Source organism: Oryzias latipes, chromosome 4 (assembly GCF_002234675.1).
Source record: "Oryzias latipes chromosome 4, ASM223467v1".
Lineage (NCBI taxonomy): Eukaryota > Metazoa > Chordata > Actinopteri > Beloniformes > Adrianichthyidae > Oryzias > Oryzias latipes.
Window position 1 is genome coordinate 30,608,192 of NC_019862.2, and position 25,063 is coordinate 30,633,254.

Genomic DNA, 25,063 nt, shown 5'->3' on the forward strand with positions numbered 1-25,063 from the left:
TGACACAGATAATTAGCTGAAGGTAGGAATCGATGTTTGGAACACAAGCAGGATGGTGGATCTCTTGGACTTTGTGTGGGAGCCATATTGAGTGATTTGTCCTTTGGGTGTTGCTATGTTATTTTTGCTGTCAACCATAAATAGGTTGATTAGCTGACCTCAGACAGTGGTGTTTCTACCAGAAGAGCAAAAGGTTTTCGACAGCTGTTGCGATAAGAAACGGAAAAATTAAGGTGAATTCCGTTCTCAATTATGTAAAAATCAAAAATTGTCAGCAACTTGGATCGGAATGCAAAGACTTCATTTCCCGTTGTGCAGGAAAACGACAGTTTACGGAGCTTTGAGAGTCAACCAGGTCAATCTGCGATTACACACCTCAGTAGCTTCCAGTTCTAAACTTGGCTTCTATACTTCTACACTATACTTTCTATAGTGTACTGTAGAGTGTAAAAAGAAACAACAGAAAACCTGTTTTAAACCCGTAGACAGAAAATGTTCATCCAGATTTTTTTCTACATGCCTACTGCAAGCGACAGGTTGTAGCGAACACTCTCACAACAGACAAGGGTAAGTAAGAGTGTAGCAGGTAAGACGCAGGCTTGTCGTAAGGATATTTCCTTTTTTCAAACCCCTCAAATCCTGCGGACTGCACAAGGAGCTTGTTATCACCATTTATGTGATAAGTACGCACTCCTTGCTTACAGCCTGACTGTTGAGGAAATTAGACAATTACAGCGTAGTTTGTGTAAGCATCCTCTAGACACTTAAGTATTGTGTGAACATGCCGCGCAATCACTGTTTTTCTCAATTGCTAAAACACCTAACCCTATTGTCTGAACCAAATGCTCAGTTGCCTGAACCCACTGATTGAATCAAACAATCCTGAGGACCATCTAAACTTTGAGGGTGTCAACAGTGTCAGCCTCTCTACTGTTGATCGTGTCCTCATGCGCCACAGACTACACATGAAATAGCATACAGCGTGCCCTGTGATCGCAACTCAGACAGTCAAAGGGCAAAGATTCCAGAAGTGATTAACTGTAGTGGCCAAGATCACTTTTTCTGTATCACTCACAAAACGATATTTATTTCTAGAGAGGGTTTTTCAACTGGATGCAATGGAAAGACCCCATAATTGCATCTACATGGAAGAAGGTGGGTTTAATCTCACCAAAAGGAAAAAGGACAGGCCGTAATGTGATTGGCCATCGGGCCATTGTTAGTGTTCCTGGGCAGCGTGGTGCCAATGTCACATTAAATGCTGCCATCAGGAATTATGGGACTGTCCACCATCATGCCAACCTGGGGCCCTACAACACTCACCAGCTCCTCAATTTCCTTAATCACATGTGAGATGCTCTGTTAGGGCAGCGGAATGAGCATCCCATCTAAGTTGTTGTTTTGGACAATCTGTGTTTTTACAGATCCCTCCAGGTGAGAGAGTGGTTCAATATGAACCAATGTTTTATTAATCTTTGCCTTCCACACCCCCCCCCGTTGCCTGGCCAGACAAAATGTGGCCTGTGATGTGGATGAAGTCCTGTGGCCTGACCCAGTTTGGAGAGATGATGTTGTGGCTGAGTAATGCACTTATTTGTATATTTTTGTATTTTATTTGTACTTGTACACAACTGACAAGTGCTATGTGTAAATACACAAGATTCCTGTTTATTTATTTTTGTACAAGTCCTAAATGCACAGTATTTCTGCAACATGCATTTAGCTTACAGTCAACAATGAACTTGTATGTCTCCAGCTTCATGTCCTGAGCATCGTGTTTTCTATTTCTCTACTTGGTGTTTAGTGACTGTTCAATGGCTTTTAGTTTTAACTGGCTCGGGGCACGATTTCACAACAAAGTTCAGTTTTGAGCACAGATTGAACTGTTTTGAGGGTGAAAGTTTGGTTTTGCAAGAAGAGTCTGATATTTTGTGACTGTAGCTTGAAAATTGGGTTTTGTGTTCACAGTTTAGAGAAAAGGGGAGCAGCTTTAAAGAAAAGTATCTTAACAATCTAGAAAAACTGTAAACTGCAGTTTTTCTAGACTTTCTACGACCCAACGATGCAACCAACATGCCAAGTCGCCCCATTTAAACTACAAACTGTTAAAGAGAAAGCTCCACCTCATTGGAGAACGGAAGATTTTAAGAAACTTAAAAGAATGAAAAGAAGGGCAGAACGGCATTGGCGAAAAACAAAACTCACAATACATTACCAAATTTTCAAAAATACTCTAATACATTACAATAACTCTATTAAAAAGGCAAGGCAAGACTAGTTTTCGAAGTTCAGAGCAGAAAATCGGTCAAAGCCAAAAATCCTCTTTGCCACAATTGATAAAATAATCATCCCAACCTCTGGCCCACCGTCCGCATTTGACAGTAAAACCTGTGAGGAGTCTGCAGTCCACTTTACCGCCAAAATAGATGACATTAGATCATCTATCCTACAGGGAGGAATCAACGACCCCGTGTTGACCTTTCTATTGCATGTTCTCCTATCAGTTAAAGAACACTCGACAGTTTTGTCTTGATTGATGCTGCAGCGCTACGACAAGTGATGTCCCAAATGAAACCCAAATCTTGTTCTCTTGATCCCATCCCCACCTCACTTTTTAAGTCAGTTTTCACATCGTGTGAGGAGGAATTACTAAACATCTTGAACTGCTCTCTTCAGACTGGAGTCTTCCCTGCAACCCTAAAGACAGCTATAGTGAGACCCATTCTGAAGAAGAGTGGTTTAGATGTATCCGATCTAAACCACCACCGGTCGGTATCCAACCTGTCATTTTTAAGTAAAATTTTAGAAAAGCTTGTTTTTACTCAACTGAATGATTTTATAAATGAAAATAACATTTTAGAAAAGTTTCACTCTGGTTTTAGATCTCATCACTCAACAGAGATGGCACTTGTCAGGGTCTTAAATGATCTCAGGTCCAATGCTGACATGAAGAAAGTATCTGTTTTAGTCTTACTGGACCTGTGTGCAGCCTTTGACACAGTTGACCACTCTATCCTTTTAAACAGACTTCACCACATGGTTGGAATTACCGGGACAGCTTTTAAATTGCTAATTGCTTTTAATCCTAGCTCACAAACAGAGATTTCATTGTTAATTTAAACTATTTCTCATCTGGAAGGCACAAACTGACTTATGGAGAGCCTCAAGGCTCCATCCTGGGTCCCACACTTTTTAATCTTTACATGCTTCGACTTGGTGATGTCATCAGGAGACACGGCATTAACTTTCATAGCTATGCTGATGACACTCAACTATATGTAGCTGTGTCTCCTGATGACACTGGACCCCAGAATAGCCTTTTAAACTGTATTTTAGATATTAAAATGTGGATGGGAGAGAACTTTTTGCAGCTCAATCAGGACAAAACTGAAGTCTTGGTTATTGGTTCTGAAGCTGAGAGAAATAAGTTCCAATTTTATCTGTCAACCCAATTTATGAACATATGTGATACAGTAAGGAACCTCTGTGTTAATCTAGATGCAGATCTTAGCTTTGACCAACACGTGAATTAGTAACTAAGACTTCATTTTACCATCTGAGAAATATCGCCCGAGTGAGACCCTTTCTCGGTGCTGAAATCTTAATTCATGCTTTTATTACATCAAGATTAGATTATTGTAATGCCCTCCTTTCTGGTGTAAAGAAAACCACTCTTAATCGTGTGCAGCTAGACCAGAACTCTTTTAACATGAATCAGGAAAAAGAAAAAAAGAAAGCACATTACACCAATCTTAAAATCTCTGCACTGGCTCCCTGTCAGCTTCAGGATTGATTTTAAGATTTTTTTAATAGTTTTTAAGAGTGTCCATGGCCTTGGTCCTTCTTTCAAATCAGACTTTCTTTTAGCTTATGAACCTCCAAGAGCCCTTAGATCCTCAGGCACGGGCCTGCTGAGGGTCAGGACAAAAATCCATGGCGAGGCCTCGTTCAGACACTACGGACCTCGTCTGTGGAACAGCCTGCCTGAGGATGTGAGGGTCTCATCCTCTGTTGAGGTTTTTAAAAAGAAACTAAAGACTCATCTATTTAACTCAGCTTTTAATTAGATCTCATATGGGGGATTTTTACTCTCATATTTTAAATGCTATTTTATCACATTTTTATTTGTTTAATGCCTTTTAGTCATTTTATGTCTTAACTTATTCCAATTTATATTCCAGACTTTTTTATGCACTAACTCATCTTATCTTATTTTAATTAATATTTTCATATTTTACCTGTTTTTATATTTTAACTTTCTTATTTTATTACTTTTACATTTTAGACTGTTTATGAGTGTTTTCTCACCCTTGGCTGAGGGGTTAGTGTTCGGACTCCCAGAGATCTGGCCATGCTTTTCCTCTGGCATCTCTTGTTCCGGCTCCTCCGGGCTGCCGGGCCTGGTGCGCCCATGTTGGGCGCACTGGACCTGGGGGTTGGGGGTCTCTGGGGCGGGGGGTGCTGGGGATGAGTTGTGCTTGTGCTGCTTAGATGGTGACACCCCGGCCAACAGGAGGACAGGGCGGACGGCGCCTTCTGGGTTGTCTTTTCTTTAGCTCTGTCATTTCTCTTTTATTTGTGCTTGTTTTTTGTGTATGTTATTATGAGGGGATTATTTAATTATTTCATTACATGTGTAGGGATTGGTTTTATTGTATTATTGTTTGTTTTTAATGGAAAGCACCTTGAGCTGTCTGTTTGACATGAAAGGTGCTTTATAAATAAAATTAATTTGAATTTGAACTTGGACAGAAATTTTAAAATGTTGCAGCAAGAACAGAAAAGTTTACGTTTAATGTAATCCATTTTGTTTTTTGAAGGAGATTTATGAAATTAACCACATGGTCGAAGTTTCTTTGAGTGAGTAGAAATATTGGAGACCAACACTGAGGCTCCTTGCATTGACTGGAGCCTCTGGAAAGTCTAATAATTGCAAAGACAAAGAAAGGGAAGAAGGAATGGCTGGATACAGACGATGGATGAAAGGAATTGATGAGGAGATGAGAAGGGTAAGAGATGAATGGATGGTTGGAGAAGAAGAGGAATAATGAAGAGAGAGCACAAGTGCTAAGAAGGGATGAGAATTTATGTAAGAAAAAAAGGAATAAAAGGGTTAGAAAAGAGGACAAGCAAGATAAAAACGAATGAATGAGGGGTTAAGGAGTGAGGAATGAATAAATGACGACTTCGGGGTACCAGAAATGAATGGATGGATGCAGAGATTACGGTTAGGGGATTATGGTGAAGTTTGGATGGAGGAAAACAAGAAGAATGGTTGTGGTGTGCTTTTTGGGCATGGGAAAGCAGTGGATAAATGATGAAAAAGAGGTATGGAAGAGAAGAAATGGAGGGGAGAAGACTCCAGGTGAGGAGGAATCTTTAGATACAACGCCCTCATTAATGTGTGTTCAAACGGCCACTTCCAATGAAACGTCAATATAAATGTGCGTGAAAGCATGTCTCTGGCTTCTGCATTCAAACGTCTTAGGCTCATGCGTAACTATGAACGTTTCGATGACTGCTTTTGGGCTCGACGTAAAAAACGTACGCGTCGCCATTGAAGGCGCGTCGCCAGTTTGGGCGACTGTGGTGCAGCGGTAGGGCGGTCCACCCATGATCGTAAGATTGCAGGTTCGATTCACGCCTTGCAGACCCGTGTGTCAAAGTGTCCTTGGGCAAGACACTGAACCCCACCTTGCCTCTGGTGGGAGGTTGGCGCCTGTGTTCGGCAGCGGAGCCGCCATCAGTGTGTGAATATGTGTGTGTGACTGTGAAGCGCTTTGGGCCTTGTAGGTAGAAAAGCGCTTTATAAGTATACGCCATGTACGCCATTTACCCAGTCAAACCAGGTTGAATATTGTCCAATCAGGGACTCGGATTTGGTCGTGACGTATGGATGCCTTCCATTTAATTTCATAGAAGTGTCAACTGTTTGAAAATTGATCATGGAGGAGAAATCAATCATTGCGGTTTGTTAATTCTATGACTAATTAGGATAAATGTGTGTCAAATCCGCTGTGTGGGACACTCATCCATCAAGACAACTGATGGTTTTGGGTTGATATCGTGTTTTTGATGGTTTTGCTCACCAATATCAACATTTTCCCTCGTTTCTAATAAGATGTGTCTGTTTTGGAGTCTTGTCTCATCATTCAGATGTCAGTTTAATTTGTGACATTTGTGACAAAGTCTTGTTTTTTTTTGGTGGTTTCATTGATGATTGATTGTCTTGGTTTTTTCTGTTGCTGCCTTTACTTTACTGCAGACCTTTGTGACCATAACAATAAGGGATCCCTTGGCACGTGAAATGTAGTGCGGAAAATTACCGTGGTGGAGGACTCTCCGAGGTGGATGAAATTTTACTGGTTTGTGTTGAGAAAAAAAGCTTTGGGCCCCAACCCCCCACCTTGGACTCATGTGTTAACACACAACTTTGACGGAGTAGAGGAGGAGTTCAGAGTAGTGGATGGGGGTGGTGAGTGTCTGTTTGTGTGCTTTCTGAATGAAGGTCTTTGGGTTTATGTCCTGCAATTAGACCCCTTTCATTGCCCAAGACTACTACTAAGCTGCAGTGCATAAACACACGGGGGCCGAGTGTATCTGTTTGCATGGGGGTAAAACATTATCCATCACACGAGACTGAAAGCTCGCACCCCTCCAACTCTGTGAATCTGCAGGGCACGTCCCTCATGTGACATGTCACCATGGCAACCGTGCTGTGGAATGCAGACTTCAATCCCTCGCAAGACGTAGCCGTTTGTGTGTCCTTGGTGTGTTCTTGTTCCAAAATGTTCACCCCGGTCACGTGTCGGTGTGGTGGTCTGCTCTCACACCCCTCCACTTCAGCCAATCAGCGCTCTGGGAGGCAAAGTGTCAATGAAAGCAGCAGGTAGAAGCTTCTGACCAAAACAAACCACAAAGAGTCCCACACATGAAGAGACGGGATCACACAGCTCTGTGGATCTGATAAGGTTATGTATACAAAAATATTCCAAACTCCTGGGATATATTCAATCTGTGTTGTGCAGATGTTAAGGAAATTACGTTTTTTATCATTTAACTTTAATGTTTTATCTTTAATCTGGATCTGGATCTAACCCGCTCCGATAAAAATGGCGTTAGCATATTTTTTTTTTGATGGAGGATATATAGAAAGAAAATTCAGATTAAAACTACACTTCTGAGTATGTTTTTTTATTCAATTTGATTAAAAAAAGGCAAAAAAGCATGCAGTTAAGCAAAATTTCAAGCGGCAGTCCACAAGCTCCCTGCTCCGCTCCAAAGTGATGCATCAAGTATCAGAGAAAAAAGTATTTAAAACGTTATTTATAAACTTTCTAAACAGTTTATAATTATGTTGGTGCTTTGCTGAAGAGAGAAAAAAGTCATAAGTATAATTTGGATTTTCTGTGTTGCATTATTCTATAATTGAATAAAAACTGATTTGATGAATTAATTGATTTTCTGATTGCTGATTGATTGATAAGCAACATGAGATGTGAGCTACACTCAATCCAGACCAGGGGTGCCCACACTTTTTTGGCATGCGAGCTTCTAACATCTATCTACATATATAGATAGATAGATATAATAAAAAGCATTTTTAGCAACAGAGAGATTAATTATAAACCTTTGAAATGTTTTAACAGCACCAGTTTCTGTTGTGGCCCAGATTTAAGTTTTTTTTCTCTGTGAGCCGTTGCAGCTCTCTCTGTCTTCCCACCAAAGGCTGTGGTACTGCATCAGGTGTTGAAGCCCCATGTTCCCCTGTCAATCACCCGGTCAGAGTTGTGACTTTCTTGTCTGCGCGCGTCTGCTAGCGTTCATTTTCGACACAGGAATGCCTCGTGAAGGAGCCTCTGGAGTGGCAGCTTTAAAATAAACAGAGCGCTCCTCAGAAATGGTTTTTCTTGGCTAATTAGTTTCTTCCAGATTTCTACATTGTGCTTTCACATGTCCAGGCTGTAATAAATTTGTTAAAAGTAATCTACCAGCAAGAAAAACACCCTGAGAAAAAAATACTTCCCACTGGGAGTGAGATGATGAAATGTCAAACTACCGACTGCTGTATGTTTCTTGTGTGGCTCACCAGCTTTGCCTTCCCAGGCAAGCCCCAAGACTCCGCTATAGTCCCGGTTAGTCAGCAGGTACGACAGACAGAAGTTGCCCCAGTTGTTCTCGGAGAACAGACTCAACAACTTCTCAGGCCCGATGTACAATGGGTTCAGAGGATCGCTTTCATCCTCCTCGGTCATCACCTGGATGGAGACAAAACATTTTATTGCACAAGAAGAACAACAAGAAAAACCCAACCAGTTGAACTTTGACCAATCAGGGACTCAGATTTGGTAGTGACATATGTATGGTGCCCCTTTGATTCACGAAAGTGCCACCCATCTGAAAAATATCATGGAGAAGAAATTAATAATTCACGTCTGAGCCTGGAAGGAATTATGTGACATCAAGTCTCTTATAAACTCCACTGGAGCTGTGAATGAAAAAGCCTGGAGCCAAATCCACGAGATTGGAACTGTTTCGGCCAGGCATGTGACGTGTTTAGCATATGGTGCTACTTGATGCTAGCGCATGTGGTGGTAAGATACCCAGCCAGCAAGGCCACCACGGAAACTGCGGACAAACCCGTTCAGGCCCCACTTTTAAACCATATTGGGCCCACTTGGCCTTGCTGGTTGGGTATCTTACCACTGCAGCTACATGCGCTAGTTTTGAGTAGCACCATATGTTAAACGTAGCATTAGTCCCAACTGCCCTAACAGGTGTATAATGGACTGTCTGCAGGTGTAAAATGATCAAACTTTTACGGGGCACACTGGTAGCCCAACTAGGTTTCAAGGTCGTAGACCGTTCGGCGAACCTGTAGAGCCAAAATGTTGGTGCACATTTCTTTCTACAGGTGTGCTTGCAGGCCACAGGCCACAGCGGCCCCTTATGCAACACGCAAGGGGATTGAAGGGAGACACTCTTTGTGTGCAGTCTGACTGTGAGAAATGAGGAAATTTTACAAAGTGCAGGTTGTGTGGACATCCTACTGGCACTTAAGTATCATGTGCACCTTTGTGTGCAGCACTTGTGTGGTCACAAGGTCACAAGTGACTTGAGTACGTTGTAAGGACAGCGTATCGCACTGCCTCTACCTCATAAGTGTTCCATTGGCCTTACGTATACTTCAAGATACACTTACTGCACGCACAAGAACATGGTGTTTTTAGTTTTATCTCTTAAGGTTAATGGGTAACTGTAAGACACGGCTGCCTAACAGTTCGGCTGCCCCTCTCTGTGACCCTCTACGGGTTCGGACAACCCAAAAACCTGCGGCACCCATACGCCCCCCCCCTCTGTACGGTCACGTGTGACTAAGACCTTTAAAAATCTCAGTCAAAAGCTTTGTTGGCTAAATGACAAGATGATCTGATCATACTTCAGGAAATGAAAGTCAATCTGTGACTTTAAGGATTCTACTTACATGAAGAGATTTAACTCTGAAGTTGATCAAGTTGATCCCTTCAAAGTCGGCTTTGTCGAAGATGTCGTTAACGGCTCGTATATAGAAGGCAACCTATAAGAATACAGAGAAACATCAACAAATGTCACACAAAATTGCATCCTCTTACACCAGTTTGCTGGTCATATGGAACATTGATGACAAAAAGGTAGTTTTTCAAGAAAATTCAAGATTCTTTACAATAAAAAATAATAAAAGTTTTAAGCAATGTGCCCTGTAACATGTTTAAATTTGCTTTTCTTACACCCTTTGGTCAACAGACGAAGGCAACAACAACAGAATTCTTTCAGTTAAATTCAAAAAGACATTTGTGTAAAAGGACACATTTCATTTGAAGAAAACAGTCATTGAGAAACCTGTCAGAAGGCTTAAAAAACAAGAGTAAAAGCATCTTCTGTTGGTGGCCAGACAGATTGTCAGTCTTTCTAGTGCAAGCCACTCCCCTGTGCGAGTCTGAATGTGTTTAATAAGATAAATAAAAAAGAACAGAGGAGTTCCCGGAGAAAAGTCTGAGAACATAAATATTGATACTTCAGACAAAGGGGACGCTGAGAACTAGGCCAACATTTGGTTATTTAAACTTATAGATCTCATCTCAGCGTGACTTACATGATCCCTTTTTACCCGGCACAACAGAAGTCTGGCTTGGGTCCAGCGATAACAACGTTTTGTTTTTCAAGTGGAAAGAATCTGAGGAGGCGACGAAAGGATGGAGGCGTGGTGTGGCCTCATGAAGCAACGCAAGAAGACATGAACGGCTGCATGATTCTGATTTAGTCCTCAAAAAGATTTAGTTTAGTTTAGTGGTGGCCGAACTTTGTGATTCCTGGGCCAGAAAGGGTTCTAAAATTTGACAAAAAGGCTGGACCGGGTGCAGATGCTGGAATTTTTTGGTAGTTCACCTCGTTAGACAAAGAAATAACATCTGGACGAAAACATGATTTTATTTTGATTGAAAATCAATATAAACATATTTTAAATCAGAACAGTTTGGAGTTTTTGTTTCAAATCTGTGGCTTTTGTTCTCATTTTAATGACAATTGCACCTATGGGTTAATGTCCCTCAGAGAAAAACAAAAACTTTAAAGAAATGCTGCCTTCGGGTGGTGTTGGAATGATCGGAAAATGCTTGTCTGACTCGGAAAACTCACGTGTATGGAAGCATTTCTGTTGCGTCATTAAAAATAAAAGTCAATAACAGGAATGCTTTTTCATTTTCAAAAGAAAGCTGCATTCATTGAAAAAGCAATCCGCCAAACGGCTTTTTCTTTTTCGCTCATTCTGTCACTTAATTAAAATGATAAAGACAACGGCATTTTACATTTTTTTTTATTCTCTAGTAAATGTTTATCAAAATTCAATTAGAAAATTTGACAAAAAAACAAATTTTCCTACACCACAAGAATGCAAAAGAAACGCTTTCCTTTTCTCTGCACAACATGCACGTTCATCTTTGCAAAAGTTCAGATGTTGTTTGTTTTTGTGGGCGAAACGCAGACGTGCTGCTAAATGGGCGGCACGCACACGGAGCGAAAGGCGGAGCCTCAGAGATCGAGTCGTCTGACTTCTGGATAGGAAAGCAAGCTGTGAAAATAACTAATATTTCATTTTAAAAAATCATTCTTTCGTGTGCCGAAGGTAATGTATTATCACATAGATGGATATGGTTCACTCTGAAAGGTTTAAGGGCGTATTCGTATAGTTTATTCCAGTTTTGCGAGCTAGATTGAATGGTATTTGCGGTTTTCCCACCCCTGGCTCAGATTATGTCAGACACTGGAAGTATGAGCAAAAACCTCAAGTCAGGGTCAAACTCTTTCATGGGATTGATCCTGGTTTCCCTCCCAAACGATAAAAACAAACATTCAACTTGTAATGTTAGGGATTTTGCTGCAAATGTTTCACAAAATCATAAAAAACGGATGTTTACTGAACATTTTCAGCTTCCTTGGAGTTCAAAGACACAGAGGACACAAACTGTTCCACACGGGCGCCTAGATTTTGTTTTGATGAATCATCTATTGATCTAACGTCTAAGCTCCATCGTGTTCTTGGCATCCGCAGCTGTTGCCCCGTTCAGGACATGCAGCGGTCCACATTCATGATGTGGAGTAACAACTCCTCTGCAGGTTTTTACCGCTGACCCACAGCACAAACACAGACGTCAAGAACAGAGGGACGCTGGGTAGGAACCTGCAACGTGAAGGGTTCTTACATTCAGGATGAGAACAGCATTAAAAAAAACACCAAAGTCATTGCTCTGCCGTTCAGGGGGTCATAGTGAAACGCATACACAAACCCTCACTTTTAGCGCGGTTTGAAGGATAAAAAGGTCTTGTTTGGAGCACAGCGAACTCTGACTGAACAAGATGTGCTCTAAAAAACACAATCTGTGTCTAATGAGGTTTATTTACGGGAACAAATGTTCTGATTTGATCAGATAGTTAATCATCCCTTTTTTTCTTTGGAATAATTCACCTGAGCCACAACAGCTTCAACAGATTTGAACTTGTTGTAGTAGAGATGATCGACATGGAGGTGGAGCAGGCAGCTGGTCTTCGACTCATCGATTGTTCTTCTAGGACGGCTCACCGTTGCCTCCTGTCAGACAAAATTCAGGGGAAAAAAGACAGGTGACAGTTCTAAATATGAAAAAGAAAATGATGCTCACGTGATTTCTGCTGTGCACATTCATCTTTGCAAAAGTTCAGATGTTGTTTGTTTTCGTGCGCGAAACGCAGACATGCCGCTTAAAAGAAAGGCGGGGCCTCAGAGATCGAGTCTGCAAAAACAACTCATATTTCATAAACAGTGATTTGTTCACTAGTGTGTCAAATGTAAAATTATCACATATTTGGATATAGTTTACACTGAAAGATTTAAGGATCGTCAATGTAATTTATTCCAGTTTTGCGAGCCAGATTCAATAGTTTAATGGGCCGATGTGGTTATGACTGTCAGACACTAGGACGGCTCAACGTTGCTTCCTGTCAGACAAAATTCAGGAAATAAGAGACTGTAAAAAAAAAAAAGATGCTCACATGATTTTTGCCATTTAAAGAACAAGTTTTAAAAAATGTAAAGCAGTGTGAGAACCCTGGCCTTCACGGAGGTGAGCGTGTTTTGCTTGGGTGTCCCCCTGGGAGTGGGGGTATGCCTCCACAGAAATGCAGCTACGAGAAAAAAAAAAAACATCTGCTCAGGTCATTTCAGAGGCTGGAAATGATCTCCACTGGCAGGCATGTTGTTAAAAATGGAGCTGCAGCGACGTCCCCACATCCACAGATCACAATGGGCGTCGGGACCACAACCCACTCGGTCAAAGGTTGACAATAATGAGGATACTCAAGGGGGAGATCAACCTGATACATGCGGCGGATGTTGAGAAAAGCTGTTTTTAACATAAAACAACACACTCAAGATTGACTGGAGGGAGACACACTCACACACCGCTCTGTCCGTTACACAACGTCCCTCCACACCAATAATCTGCCGTTTGTCCTTAAGAAATGCAGCCTCTTCAAACAAATGAAGGAATGATGTCAAACTGGGGCCATTGTGGCAAACCCCAGTGCATTTCCTCTTTAGGATTGAGGAGTTCTTCGCCTTCCATTTCAGTCACAAAGGAGAACATTCAGCGTGGCGTGCTCACGCCTGCGTACCTCAACGGGCCTGAGGCCGAGGATGTTGAGATGCTGCGCCGCACAGAATCCGTCAGAGGGAGGCATCCTTTGTGGAAGGACTGCAAAGCAAACACATGTTTGGGTTCAAACGTGAAAATTTCAGGTCACTCAAGTCAAAAACGACAACAACAAAAAGTGAAATCAGGATCAGCTTAAAACCAGCTTTTCAATTTGGAAAAAGAATTATTTCAATATTAAACACATTTTAAAAAACAAAAGGGATGCCATGTTTATTTGGTAAAAGTTTTGGTTCATGGTTTTTTAGTCCAGGTTTTTAATAATAGAAAAAGGAGAAGATATTTCACCAAAGTTCATTAGGTCTATGGTGAACCTTAATTTACAAGTAGACAAAACTACAACTAAATATTTAGAGTTAAACCACTCTAAATGACAAAAAAGACAAATAATCTACAAACCAGAAAGAAAAACAGAATTCAATTCATATCACGCAGACGTGAACATCCAAATTCTTCACGTTTTTTTAAAACAGTTTTTACATGATGTGCAATTTTATTGACATGCACATTTAACTTTGTGTTGATTTAGTCTTTATTATTTTTATTTTTATAATAAAGTTTTTTGGAGGAAAAATTATCCAAACTTGGAACAAATAAAAAAAGCAAGGCTCTTTACCATTGGGAGTTGGGTCATCTAGACCCACTAGACAGTGCTCTGAACCTTTTTTCTTCAATGATTTGTGATCTTCACTGGTGTCCATGGATTACATGAAATCTTTCCACCTTTATCCACCTTTGTCATGGTAGGGAGAACACGTCAATGGAAGGGGGGGGTCATCCAAGATAGCACAAGGGTTCATGAAAACCCTTTGTTTAAAAAGACATTTAAAAAAAGCTTCTGCTTGATAAAATATTAGCTATCGGAGAAGCTGATGGATGTATGTTATATGTGAGGAAGCTAAGTCCATTTCATAAATGTCCACGTTTGGAAATCTCAGTCGCAGCAGATCCGCCAGCAAGAATGCTGCAAAAACTGCTGGTTGGATTTCACTAAAACAACAAGTTTCTGCAGTTTGCAATACCTTAGAGACGGTTTCCTCATTTTTGAATCTGATTTGGAAATGAAGTTTCTCTAAAAGAAAAAGAAAATCACTTAAAAAAAATAAAAAAGGTAGAGAAGTTGAAAGATATTTAAAGGTTCACTAGGTCCACGGTGAGTCTTCGTATAGAATCTATCAAATCTAAAATTAAATATTTAAAGTTAAACCACTTAAAACAACAAGAATCTACATACTGAAACATAATTTGAAGGGCAGATATCAAGCAAATTTTTCACGTTTTTTTAAAACTGCTTTTAATCGTCAAGTTTGTTTTTTCAAAATGTGCACAGATACGATATTTTTCAAACTTCATCTGCTCCTGATTCATGATTTAAATAAGAAATTATCCGACAGTTTTAGCTTATTTATATATTTATGTTTTCCGTCATCAGAAAAGACACTGCAATAAGATATTAAAAACACCAAAGACACCATTTTCCATCAGAGTAGGTATGTAAGGTGAATGCACGGATGATGTTAAGCCAGCACCATAGCAGCAAACCTATGATGGAATCACAAAGTCCTTCAATCACAAACGTCTAGTCGGAGCGGGAGTTAAGTGGACATATGGACCTGAATACTTGGCGTCACCCACTGCAGAGTTATTTACAGACTTCTCTTCATGCACATACTTTGACTCTGCGTTTGTCATGGGATCTGCTTGGCTGCCAGGCTGCAGTGCATCTGTCAGCATCACGACAGCTGCTCATCCAGAGCAAAAAGAAAAGATGTTTCTTCTTCTTTTCAACATTTCAGCCAAAAATGTCCAGCAGCTGCAAGAAAACACTGTTGATGTGACGCTTATTGTGAAAGAGTTTCTCCCAGGGCTTCATATGTCTTTATATGATGGATTCAGAATTCAGAGAAGGATCAGAAACTTGGTAACATTTCATGCTGCTGGAGCTCCAGCAGCTTAGTCTTTGTCAGAGACATTTTGAACACCTTTTCACAAAGAGATTTCTCAGAAAACAATTACGTTTGCAGCACAAATTGATTTAAGTTTTGTAATTTAGCTTCACATCTCTTGAGAAAATACCGTTTGAAAAATATTTTATTTGTGACATAGAGAATACGCAGGGTGGGCTACAAGCTCCCTGCTCCGCTCCATTCTGATGGATCCCCTTTGCAGACAAAAAAGACCCGTGATCGTCTTTGTTTTCCCCGTCGGAGCTGGAATCTGGATCAGAACTGTACGGCTGGATAGATGGGACATTGCTCGCCATTTTTATTGTAGCAGTAATGTTTGGTTGGGATTTGAGGGGCTGTAAGGTAGCAGGCAAGCGTGTAAACAACGGGTGACGGCAATGGGGGGTGGGCTTACTCCACGCCCACAACTCAGTGGTGAATTTCTGATAAACTCCTGCTGCTCTGCAGAAACGATGTCCTAGAAAACGACACAGGTTTTTGGAAACGCTTTGAAAACAGGTCCTGGTTGGATCTTCTGGAGAGCACTTTGAGCTTCAAACTGAATGAAAAGTACTGTAGAAGTAAAGTTGAGTCCTGTATGCGGATGATGTTAAGCTTCACCGGACCATCCCCTCATCACATGACTTTAACAACCTCTGCAGATGGTCCTCAAGATGGATTTTAAAACTTAACCCAAAAAAAGTAAAACATTACCAATTACTCTCATGAAGGATCCTCATCTGCCAAACGTATCAACACCTCATCCTCGACACCCTACTATCTTTTTCAGCCTGTTGGATCAGCTGGGTCTTGGTCTTGTCTTCAGATCATTTCAAAGGAGTCTGAAGAGAAACGCAAGTTGACCCCAAAGCCCTTATATTGGCCTGTTGGCTAAAATGAAGAAATACGTCAAGGTAAATCATGAAAACATGTTTTTTTTAAGCTTTTTCTAACAGGGACAGTGCACATTAATGAACATCTATCAAACAATGATAGGCGTAAACATGCTGGATTATAGCGATGATGCTAATTTGCATCCATAGTCCCTGTAGATTTTCTCACTGAGCAGAAAGATCTGACTTTAGCGCCGATGGTCAGAAGTTCAAACTGAAGCAGCTCTTCGGTGGCTGCAGACTCTGGGCTCTATGCTGTCTGGCTTTTACTCGATTTGTCGTGTTGACACTGTAATTACACAACAATCCGGCCTGAATGTCCCGGTGACCACCTTGAGTGTGCCCTTTGTCCCAGAACTGAGGGGACCTCCCGTCCGTTACCTCATGGGAGCTGGAGCACCACGCCCAAAAGCTGTGGCCTCCACACGGCAAGCAGAGGAAGTGAAACGCACACACCACACGTCACCGCCTTAATGGACCGCTTTTTGCAGGAGTGTTTTTTCGCTGTTTGCTGTAACAGCACACGCTTTACCAGCTTCCTGCAAAAATGCTAGAGAAGCTACAGGAGAAGGCAGACGGTTACAGACAAAGATCTGGAGTGTTGGGAGAGGTGTGGGTGTTCTGGCACGGTCTGCACTATATTCTGAGTAAAATGCCTTCTTGGAATTTATGTAATACAAATGCAAACATGCGCAGGCAGACGGGGAATTACAAGCAGCCAGAAAATAAAAGTGCACATCCACATTTGGAAATTTTCTGATGATTTCCATCTGGGAGAATCTATAAAAACGCCAACATTTCCTCCTTTTCTGAGTTTCCTTCCGAGCGCGCTCAATCCCTTAATGCTGCTCCTCCTGTCTTTCCTCCTCCTTATCGTTTCCTTCTCTTGCTACACTGCAGCCCTTTCGCCTCTATCTTCTGATTCACCCTCGTATTTCACATTTCACTCACTCCTCCTCTTTCAATAGTCACGCCATCCCCCTTACCCCCCCTCACCCCCCCAGCCGATGGCGGGAAAGCCTCATCATCAACCTCTTCATCCTCTAACTCGTTCGTGTCTCCCCAAAAGGTTGTTGACCCCTGACGAGGTCTGAACTTGTGCTGAAGCTGTTCAGCACAACAGATCTGGATCGCCTTTGGTTCGGCCAAGACGGTGGTAGATCATCACACTGATGGAGGAATTTCTCTTTCTGCTCTGTCCCATCATCTGGAGAAGCCAGCTGTGGCTGCGGGGTGTCATCTCGACTCTCCTGTATCAGTCATGTCTTTGTTTTCTCAGCTTCCGCAGAGGAAGCTCAGCACATCTTACCCATGTCGTCCTTGCGGTAGATTATGGACAGGCGATCTGTCGGGCTGCCGGTGGATCTGTGGACCGACTCTATGTGGTAGGTTCTGTTTCCTGTCTGGATGGTTCCCTCAAACTGTCCCTGCAACACTGAGCCGTAGCAGGCCGAGCCACGCTCACCTGCAACACCGGGACATGGGACACAAGTGATCAAACGAAAAAATTACTCAGTTAAAAAGTGCAATCTCAACAAAAACATCAATAAACTCATCAGTTTCTGCTTCAGATTCACCTACACATCACTCATGTGGAGCAACAATGCTCTTTATGACACATGAATCATTGAGATTCACAATATTTCTGCAATGCTTTGCTAGATTTCCACCCACGGGTTTACAGTCAGGTTGAGGACTAACAGCACCTTTGCAGATTGTTTTCTTTCTCTGCCATTCTGTTGTGTATTTCCTGCTGTGCTCATGATTATTGTGTTGTTACACGACCCATCACACCTGGGATCAATCTGATAGATGAACCAGAATCCATGTGCAAGGCGGAGTAAATCAGATGCATTTTAGCGTATTTGTTCTTCTCTGTGCAAAGAAAGCTGTCCATATGTGGTTTGTTAAAGGACTGAACTGCAAAAACATTTCCATTCCGCTGGTTTATTTATTAAAAAAAACATAAACAAGAAATGTTCAGTCTGCAAAATATACATTTATGAACCGCCAGAGAAGGAAAACGCTCAAACAAACTACAGGTCAGATAAAGCAGAGCTGCCAAACGCTGCCATCCTGCCTGTTTTCCAGCTTTCCCTGCACGTCTTCCTGCTGATTACCTGGATCAGGTGTGTCGAGTCATTCAAAATACGGAGACACCTGAGTCAGCAGAAAGCAGAGAGAACTGTGGCACAGGCAGGATGGAGGATTTTAAGGACAGGGTGGGGCATCGCTGTAATAGAGGATCTTTAAAATCATCATCAGGTGTGATTATTCCACATAATACCTGTTGAGATTGCAGTTATCTCAGGTAAGCCTATAAGAAGGAAACCCCTTTGTTTGTTTTAACAGAAGCTAAAGTTGGATTAATTTGATCTAAGAATTTTTTTTTTCAATAATTTTGTTTAACTTCAAGATATTTTCTTATTTTCAAAATAAGATTTTCCATTTCCTTTTTATATTATATTTGAAAATGTACACAGATCTTCAGAGAACCAAAGTGGAGTTAGGAGAAAATAATAAACAAATAATAAACGAACAGAATTCACACTGAGAAACCTCAAGAAAGAGATTTTAAAAATTAAATAAAAGCATGACAAATGTAAAAACTTTTTAAAAAAATATTGACGTTCTTCAGGATGCTTATCATTTTTTCATCCTAATGACTTTCTTGGAAATGTGAGGAGCTTCATTATCAAATCCCATGACGAAACTCATTCAACACAGTAGATAAAATCTTCTTTTTCAATGGAATACCTGGAGTAAAGATGCTCACCCTTTAATGATCCTGAATATAAGTGTGAGAGGTCGACGGATGCAGAGCCGTTTCCACTTTCCACAGAAAAATCCTCCGAAAACACGGAAGCATCTCGCTTCAGAATCAGATGAAACGTCCTGACAGAAACAAACGGAAACTGTTGGCAGATGTTTTCTTCCCGGGAAAGTTTACAGTTTAATCGCAAGCTAACAAATCTGGACTGATGACAATACTCCTTGTTTTTCGCGGGTTTCTGCTTTAGAGTCAGAGGAGGTTACTTATGGAAGCATTTCTGTGGCATAATTAAAAATAAAGTCAATTGATGCAGCTTCATTGTGAAATGAAGAATCATTTTTGTTAATCCATTTTAATTGTCAAATTAAATATTTCTGATTAAATGTTGCTAAACAGGCTAGAGAACTTTTTGAAAATCACATGTCAAATACCATTTTTTATCACTTCAATTCAGTGACAGCATGAGCGGAGTTAAAGACAAAAACGAACATTTTATTTTTGAGTCAAGGAACGCAGCTTCGTTTTGAACATGAAAAAGTATTTCTAATATTGAATTTTTTTTAAAATTATGCTACAGAAATGCTTCCATAGATACTCAGCGATAAAATGGTTATTTCTTCGACCTGTGAGGCCGATCCTTGAATATTTGGAATTCATGTAACACAAATGCAAAGGTGTTACCGCTGAAAAGCGGTGAAGTTCAGGTGCAGGGTGCCGTCCTCGGGCTGCGTCGCTCTCCGAGCTCTCAGATGCTTCCTGTGAAGATCCTCCGTGTCGTAGGACAACACCTCGTAATGTTTAATGTACGGACTGATGAAGCTGACAGCACCTGGTGAAGACAGAAGCAACGCTCTTCACGTCTTTCAGTCTCAACTCCTGCTTACAGGACGGTACGGGTGCTTGGATTCAGTACGTCTAGAAATTCGTCAAATTTGAAAGATTTTCTTTAAAAAAGCAAAAAGAAATCTGCCAGTGGGGTAAGAAAAAAAATGTCTCACCAAACTTATTTTGTTATTGAAAAACTTTCTTAAAAATATTACGACAGTTGTTCCTTAAACAGAACGCTCTTCTTACTTAAGATCCAACTTTTGCAGTGTAGCAGATGAGATCAAATTGATGTTTAAGTAGGTTTTCAAGCAAGAAGAAACTGGAATTTGATCATTGATAGAACATCCCAACATTTTTGGTTTTCAATACCAAAGACTGTGACATTAATCTGATTACATCAAAGTAAAGTTTATGGGTATATTTCATTTGCAGGAAACCAGATGGTACTTTTTCAGAAATAAAAAATAAGAAATTCAAATTTTCCTTTTAATTTGTCAAATACATGCATATACACAGGATAATATGTAGTTAAATGTATTGCATGATTGTCTGACAGAGTACAGGCCTAAGAGCAGTAAAGGTTAGGTCAGATTAGAGGTTGGATTAGATTAGATTAGTTATCAAAATGTATAAAAGGATGTTGCTTCTTTGGGGGGGATAAAAAAGGACAAAGATTCCGATAAAACTTCTTTTTATCTTAAAAGTGTATCTAATAGTTACACAGTAAATTTGGGGAAAATTTATTCAGATTAAAACAAGTTAAGAAATTATCACCAGATGTCCATTTCAGAATAAAAGTAATAATAAAACATTTTGGTACATTTTTAATAAAATGCAAAACTGAAAGCGGAATATACAGGCCTGTTCAAACTGATGATGAATGCCATTTTAAACGTTCATCTGTTTTAAGATTTCAAAATAAAAGACTTGGAGGCTATCAGCTGCTGCCAGATGCAAAGACGAACGTGTCAGAAAAGTCCCAACAAGCAGGAGACCATGTTTGAATGCAGAAACCTACAACAAAGCAGATGACCTGATATTGAGAAACTTAAACACACTGAAGATCATTAGCACAAATCAAGACATGCAGCAACGGATGATTGACAGCCTGAACCGGATGTGACTGACACTCAGAAAACAGATCAAGAGCCACAGAAATATCACAAATACCCAAACTGGAGTCCTCACTGAAAGGAACTATTTCCTTTAAGTCCTGTCTGACATTTGGACATAATAACTTAATCCACTCAAACAGAAAAATGCCTTTTGAAACTGGAAACCTTTTCCTTTTTGCTCCATTAAAGACTCACATGCCAGAAATGGCAAGAGATGTTGCTTTTCCACCCTCCAAACCAAAGTTCACCCGCCCCAAAACCTTTTCTGGGAGCGAGTCAAAATAACCCGGTTCTGGTGGAACCTCTCCTGAAAGAACCTTACTTAACTAATCTCGACACAAGTGGGGAATTGAGTCACAACTTAGTGTGGAGAACACATTCAGTGCATTGTTGCAGGTTGTTCACGTGGGCTTCTTTTGCTGCATTCCTGAGAGGACAGGTTGAGGCCCAGTCAAAAAAGAAAAACAGATTTCCAAACTGAAATGTCAAAGGCAAAGCGGCTCAAGTGACCGCAGCTCACGGCTTCTGCAAACAACTCCCTCATTCAGGGGGAGCCAGCGCCCCCATAACAACAGCTATGCTGCTTCCTTACCCGCCGTCCATGCCTGAGCGTGGAGAAGCAGCAGCATCACACAACAGCGTGGAACCACCATGGTCCTGTCTGATGTCAGGTCTCCCGTCTTTGTGTCTCTCTTTCTCCCCCCTCTTGTCCTCTCCGGGTCATGGGTCCCGTATTCGCCGTCTTCCCATCCTGGAATGCGACTGTGTGAAGATTCGAGCCTGATGTCAGGAACGAGCACCGACACATTCAGACTTGCTGGTGCAGAAATCCTGTGAGGCTGCTCATTCCTGAAGCTGTTTCAGATGAAGATTAAAGGAGTAAAAACATTTCACAGATGTGATGGAAAAAATGATTCCAAACTCACAAATGAAATCCAACGATGAGGGGAAAAGTGCTTTCAGCTTTTCCAGCACGATCCTAGCTTCATTGTTTGTTGCCATCATGACCTTTTGAACCCTTTGGTGCAGGATGTGTAGGATTGTAAAGGACGGTTACAAACCTGCTGACGGTTTAGGAACCAAAGAGTCAAAAAAAAGTGTCAAATAAGGTCACAATAAAGCAAAATGTGAGCATGTAAAGAGAACTTTAAGAAGAAATGATGTTCGTGTAAACAAACCAACGTCATCCTTCACGCCACAAAATTCTTAGAACATTTAAGCAGAAATAACCAAACTTTGGCTGTTCAGGCCGGATGTTTTAAGACCAGGGGTCTGCAACCCGAGGCCCCGGAGTCACTCGCAGGCCTTTCACCCCTCCTTTGTGTCTCTCTGGTTAATAATTTTCCAAAAGCAACATCTTTTTCAGAATAAAACAAAACCGGTGAGCCAAACTTTATTGAACTTTTTCACAAACAGTTGACACACATGACACAGCCCCGCTTCCTGACTACAATACCCATCAGGCTCCAGCAAGCCATCAAGCAGTGCGGCCTTGTACTTTACCAAAATGCAACATTTTGACAGATGTTTGAGCTCAATGTGAGGTCAGGAAGCATAACCAGAATTCCTACTGAAGGCGCGCTGCATCTATAGTTAAAAATAACCCGTGTTGATTTTGACCCAACGTTAAAAAGGGACTTTTTTCTGGGTTCTTTTAACCCATGAAAAAAAAAAATCCTGAAAGAAATACATGAATTGAGTTAAAATGAAACCACTATAACCCAAAAAATTAGCATTGCTTTAAAAAGTAACCCAAAATCATATCCCAATACAAGAATTGGATTGCAGAAATAATCCAAGTGTTTTAAGACTGTGGTCACAATAACAAGGTGAGGGGCTGTTTTCACTTTACTTTGTTAGATTTACTCATTTCTGGCTGTGATGAACCAACAACAAGAATACAAACTGTATAGTTTTTTTTATCACTAAGTATAGGAAGTATACTTGAAGTTTACTTTTGTAAACTTAAAATGTTCCAATTTAGTCTGAAGAAGTATTCATTAAGTATGGTATAGTCTATATTCTTGTACTCAAGTATACCTGGATGTAAAGTGTTCTATTTTTGCTGAGATATTACACTTCTATTACTTTTGCTGCATTCAGATGATCCCATGTGTGGTGCAGTCTCTTTTATTTTGAAAGAAACCTCGGTTAAAATCAAATAACTATTTCACATTTTAAAGGAATTTCTTTTTCATTTGTTGAATTTATTTATCCAAAAATAAAAAAAGACAAATACAGAAAGCAGTACAATAATATTGTCATGATCAGAACACGAGATGGACCCAGATGCTGGAACCCGGAAGGAGGAAACAGGCAAGTGGTTGGTAAGTAGATTTACTTTAACGGATCCAGGCAAGGCTGTGGGTAAGTAAGCGGGTGGCTGGCGCTCTTGACGAGGAGCGTGGCTGGAGATCTTGTGGAGCACAGGAGCTGAGGTTCTTGAAGCTGGAAGGCGTCAGTGTGAGTGGAATGAAGCTGCTGCTCGAGGTGGTATAAGACTCAGGTGACTCTTGTGGCATGAGATAAACCTGAGGCACAGAAGACAAGACAGGGTTAGATAGGCACGAGACAAGGGGAGCCAGACGTGGAGCTCAGAGAGACTAGGCACCATCGGGGTTAACGAACTGGCGAAGAATGCTGGAGCTGGGTCTCCTTAAGAAGCAGGTGTCTTGATGAGGTGAGTAGTCCCCCCCCCAGAGCTGGGGGGGGGGGGGGGGAGTCTGACAGAGGCACCATAACAAATATAAGAAATTGTTAAAGTTTCAGTTTTTTTTCTGTACGTCCTGTTGAAGGAAAGGCCCTCCTGGTGTGCTATAATGACGCCACAAAAGCAGTGAAAACACAGAAATGTCTAACATGAGAAGAAAGTAATCATCTCCATGATTCATGGAGTGAGAGAGGCATATTCTGATTATAGATTGGGGGACTGAGGAAGTGAGAACTGTGACACCAGCGGAGCTGCGAATGATGCTAACTGAGACAAAGGTTTAAATCCTTAAAACAAAAGCCGGTATTTCCTGATATCTAAAATTGGGTTAATATTTCTGCATTTGTTTTGTTTTGTGGCGTTCAATGTTTTTAATGCTTGCAATAAATCCAATCAAACTTGACTTTTTTTCTTTCCTAAAACCAAATCTGAGTCACGCGTTGGAACAAACTTCTCCTCTTTAAGTAACATTCACCTGAACTGCTGATTTTTTGAAGTGAAATCCAAAAGATTTGGTGAAGACTTTGACTCTTAGGACAGAGTTTAAGTCTGCAAAACATTTTAATACATTTTAGATTTTAGAGACTGAATGACTGATGGACTAACCAGAGAGAATTTTTAATGCCGTTGTACTTCAGACAATGACGATAATAAATCTAATCTAATCTAAATATGTGCATAATTATAAATCTTTTAGTTTTTAATTTTCTTAATCCTCTTCTCAATGTACACTCAAAGAAAGAGCGGTAGTATTTTTTATGTAAAGTATTTATGTTAAAAATATTAAATTATTTCACTTTCAGTAAAAAAAACAAGAGGGTTACGTTATATTTAAATAACAATAACGATTTCGGTAATATTTAAAAATGTTTAACAAAATGTAGTTAACACAGTCTATTTAAAGTAAGACATTTGTGCCAACAAGCTTTCCGTTCATCTGAGGCATTACGCAATAAGATTCAGCAAGAATTTTAGAATTCCATTGTTTAGTTTTGTTACCTTTAGGGGAATTTAGTAATTAGAACAAAAGGTGTTCCATGGTGTTCAACATGATTCATAAATTCAATCAGTGGTTAGCGCTTTAGCCTCACTGCAAGAAGGCCCCCGGTACGAGTCCCGGCTGGGGGCCTGAACCAGAACATCCATGCAATGATGTTTGCATGTTCTCCACCGTGCATGCGTGGGTTTTCTCCGGGGACTCCGCTTCCTACCACCGTCCAAAAACATGCTTCATAGGTTCATTGATTACTGTAAATTGTCCCTAGGTGTGAGATTGTGGCCCTGCGATAGACTGGCAACCTGATGTCCCTGCCTTCGCCCACAAGTGGCCGGGATAGGCTCCAGCAGCCCCGTGACCCCGAAAGGGAAAAATGGATTAGAAGATGAATGAATTAAAAAAAGAATCAACACAATATTGTTTTTAAATTCAACATACTAAATTTAACAGAATAATGAGTAAATTCAACATAATGATTAATAAATGCAACGCAATAATGTTGAGCAAACCCAATATAAAGATTTATAAAGTTTACGTAACAATGTTAAGTAAATTCAACATAATGATTAATAAATTAA

General features: G+C 40.7%; 1 protein-coding gene across 2 annotated transcripts in view; it reads right to left on the reverse strand.

The window, feature by feature from the left end:
* LOC101159183 (disintegrin and metalloproteinase domain-containing protein 10) overlaps positions 1–21,702 on the reverse strand; it is a 36,144-nt gene extending 14,442 nt beyond the window's left edge. The window contains exons 1-8 of one of the 2 annotated variants that reach the window (XM_004068433.4): positions 21,371–21,702; positions 19,517–19,664; positions 18,839–18,957; positions 17,372–17,527; positions 13,186–13,265; positions 12,002–12,124; positions 9,485–9,577; positions 8,090–8,258 (exon numbers count right to left, since the gene is read on the reverse strand). In XM_004068433.4, the coding sequence (XP_004068481.1) occupies positions 8,090–8,258; positions 9,485–9,577; positions 12,002–12,124; positions 13,186–13,265; positions 17,372–17,527; positions 18,839–18,957; positions 19,517–19,664; positions 21,371–21,431 (949 nt within the window). In that variant the 5' untranslated portion in view covers positions 21,432–21,702. The remainder of the gene's footprint in view (positions 1–8,089; positions 8,259–9,484; positions 9,578–12,001; positions 12,125–13,185; positions 13,266–17,371; positions 17,528–18,838; positions 18,958–19,516; positions 19,665–21,370) is intronic. The other variant, XM_011474534.3, reaches the window with a different exon arrangement.
* Between the last annotated feature and the right edge of the window lie 3,361 nt (positions 21,703–25,063).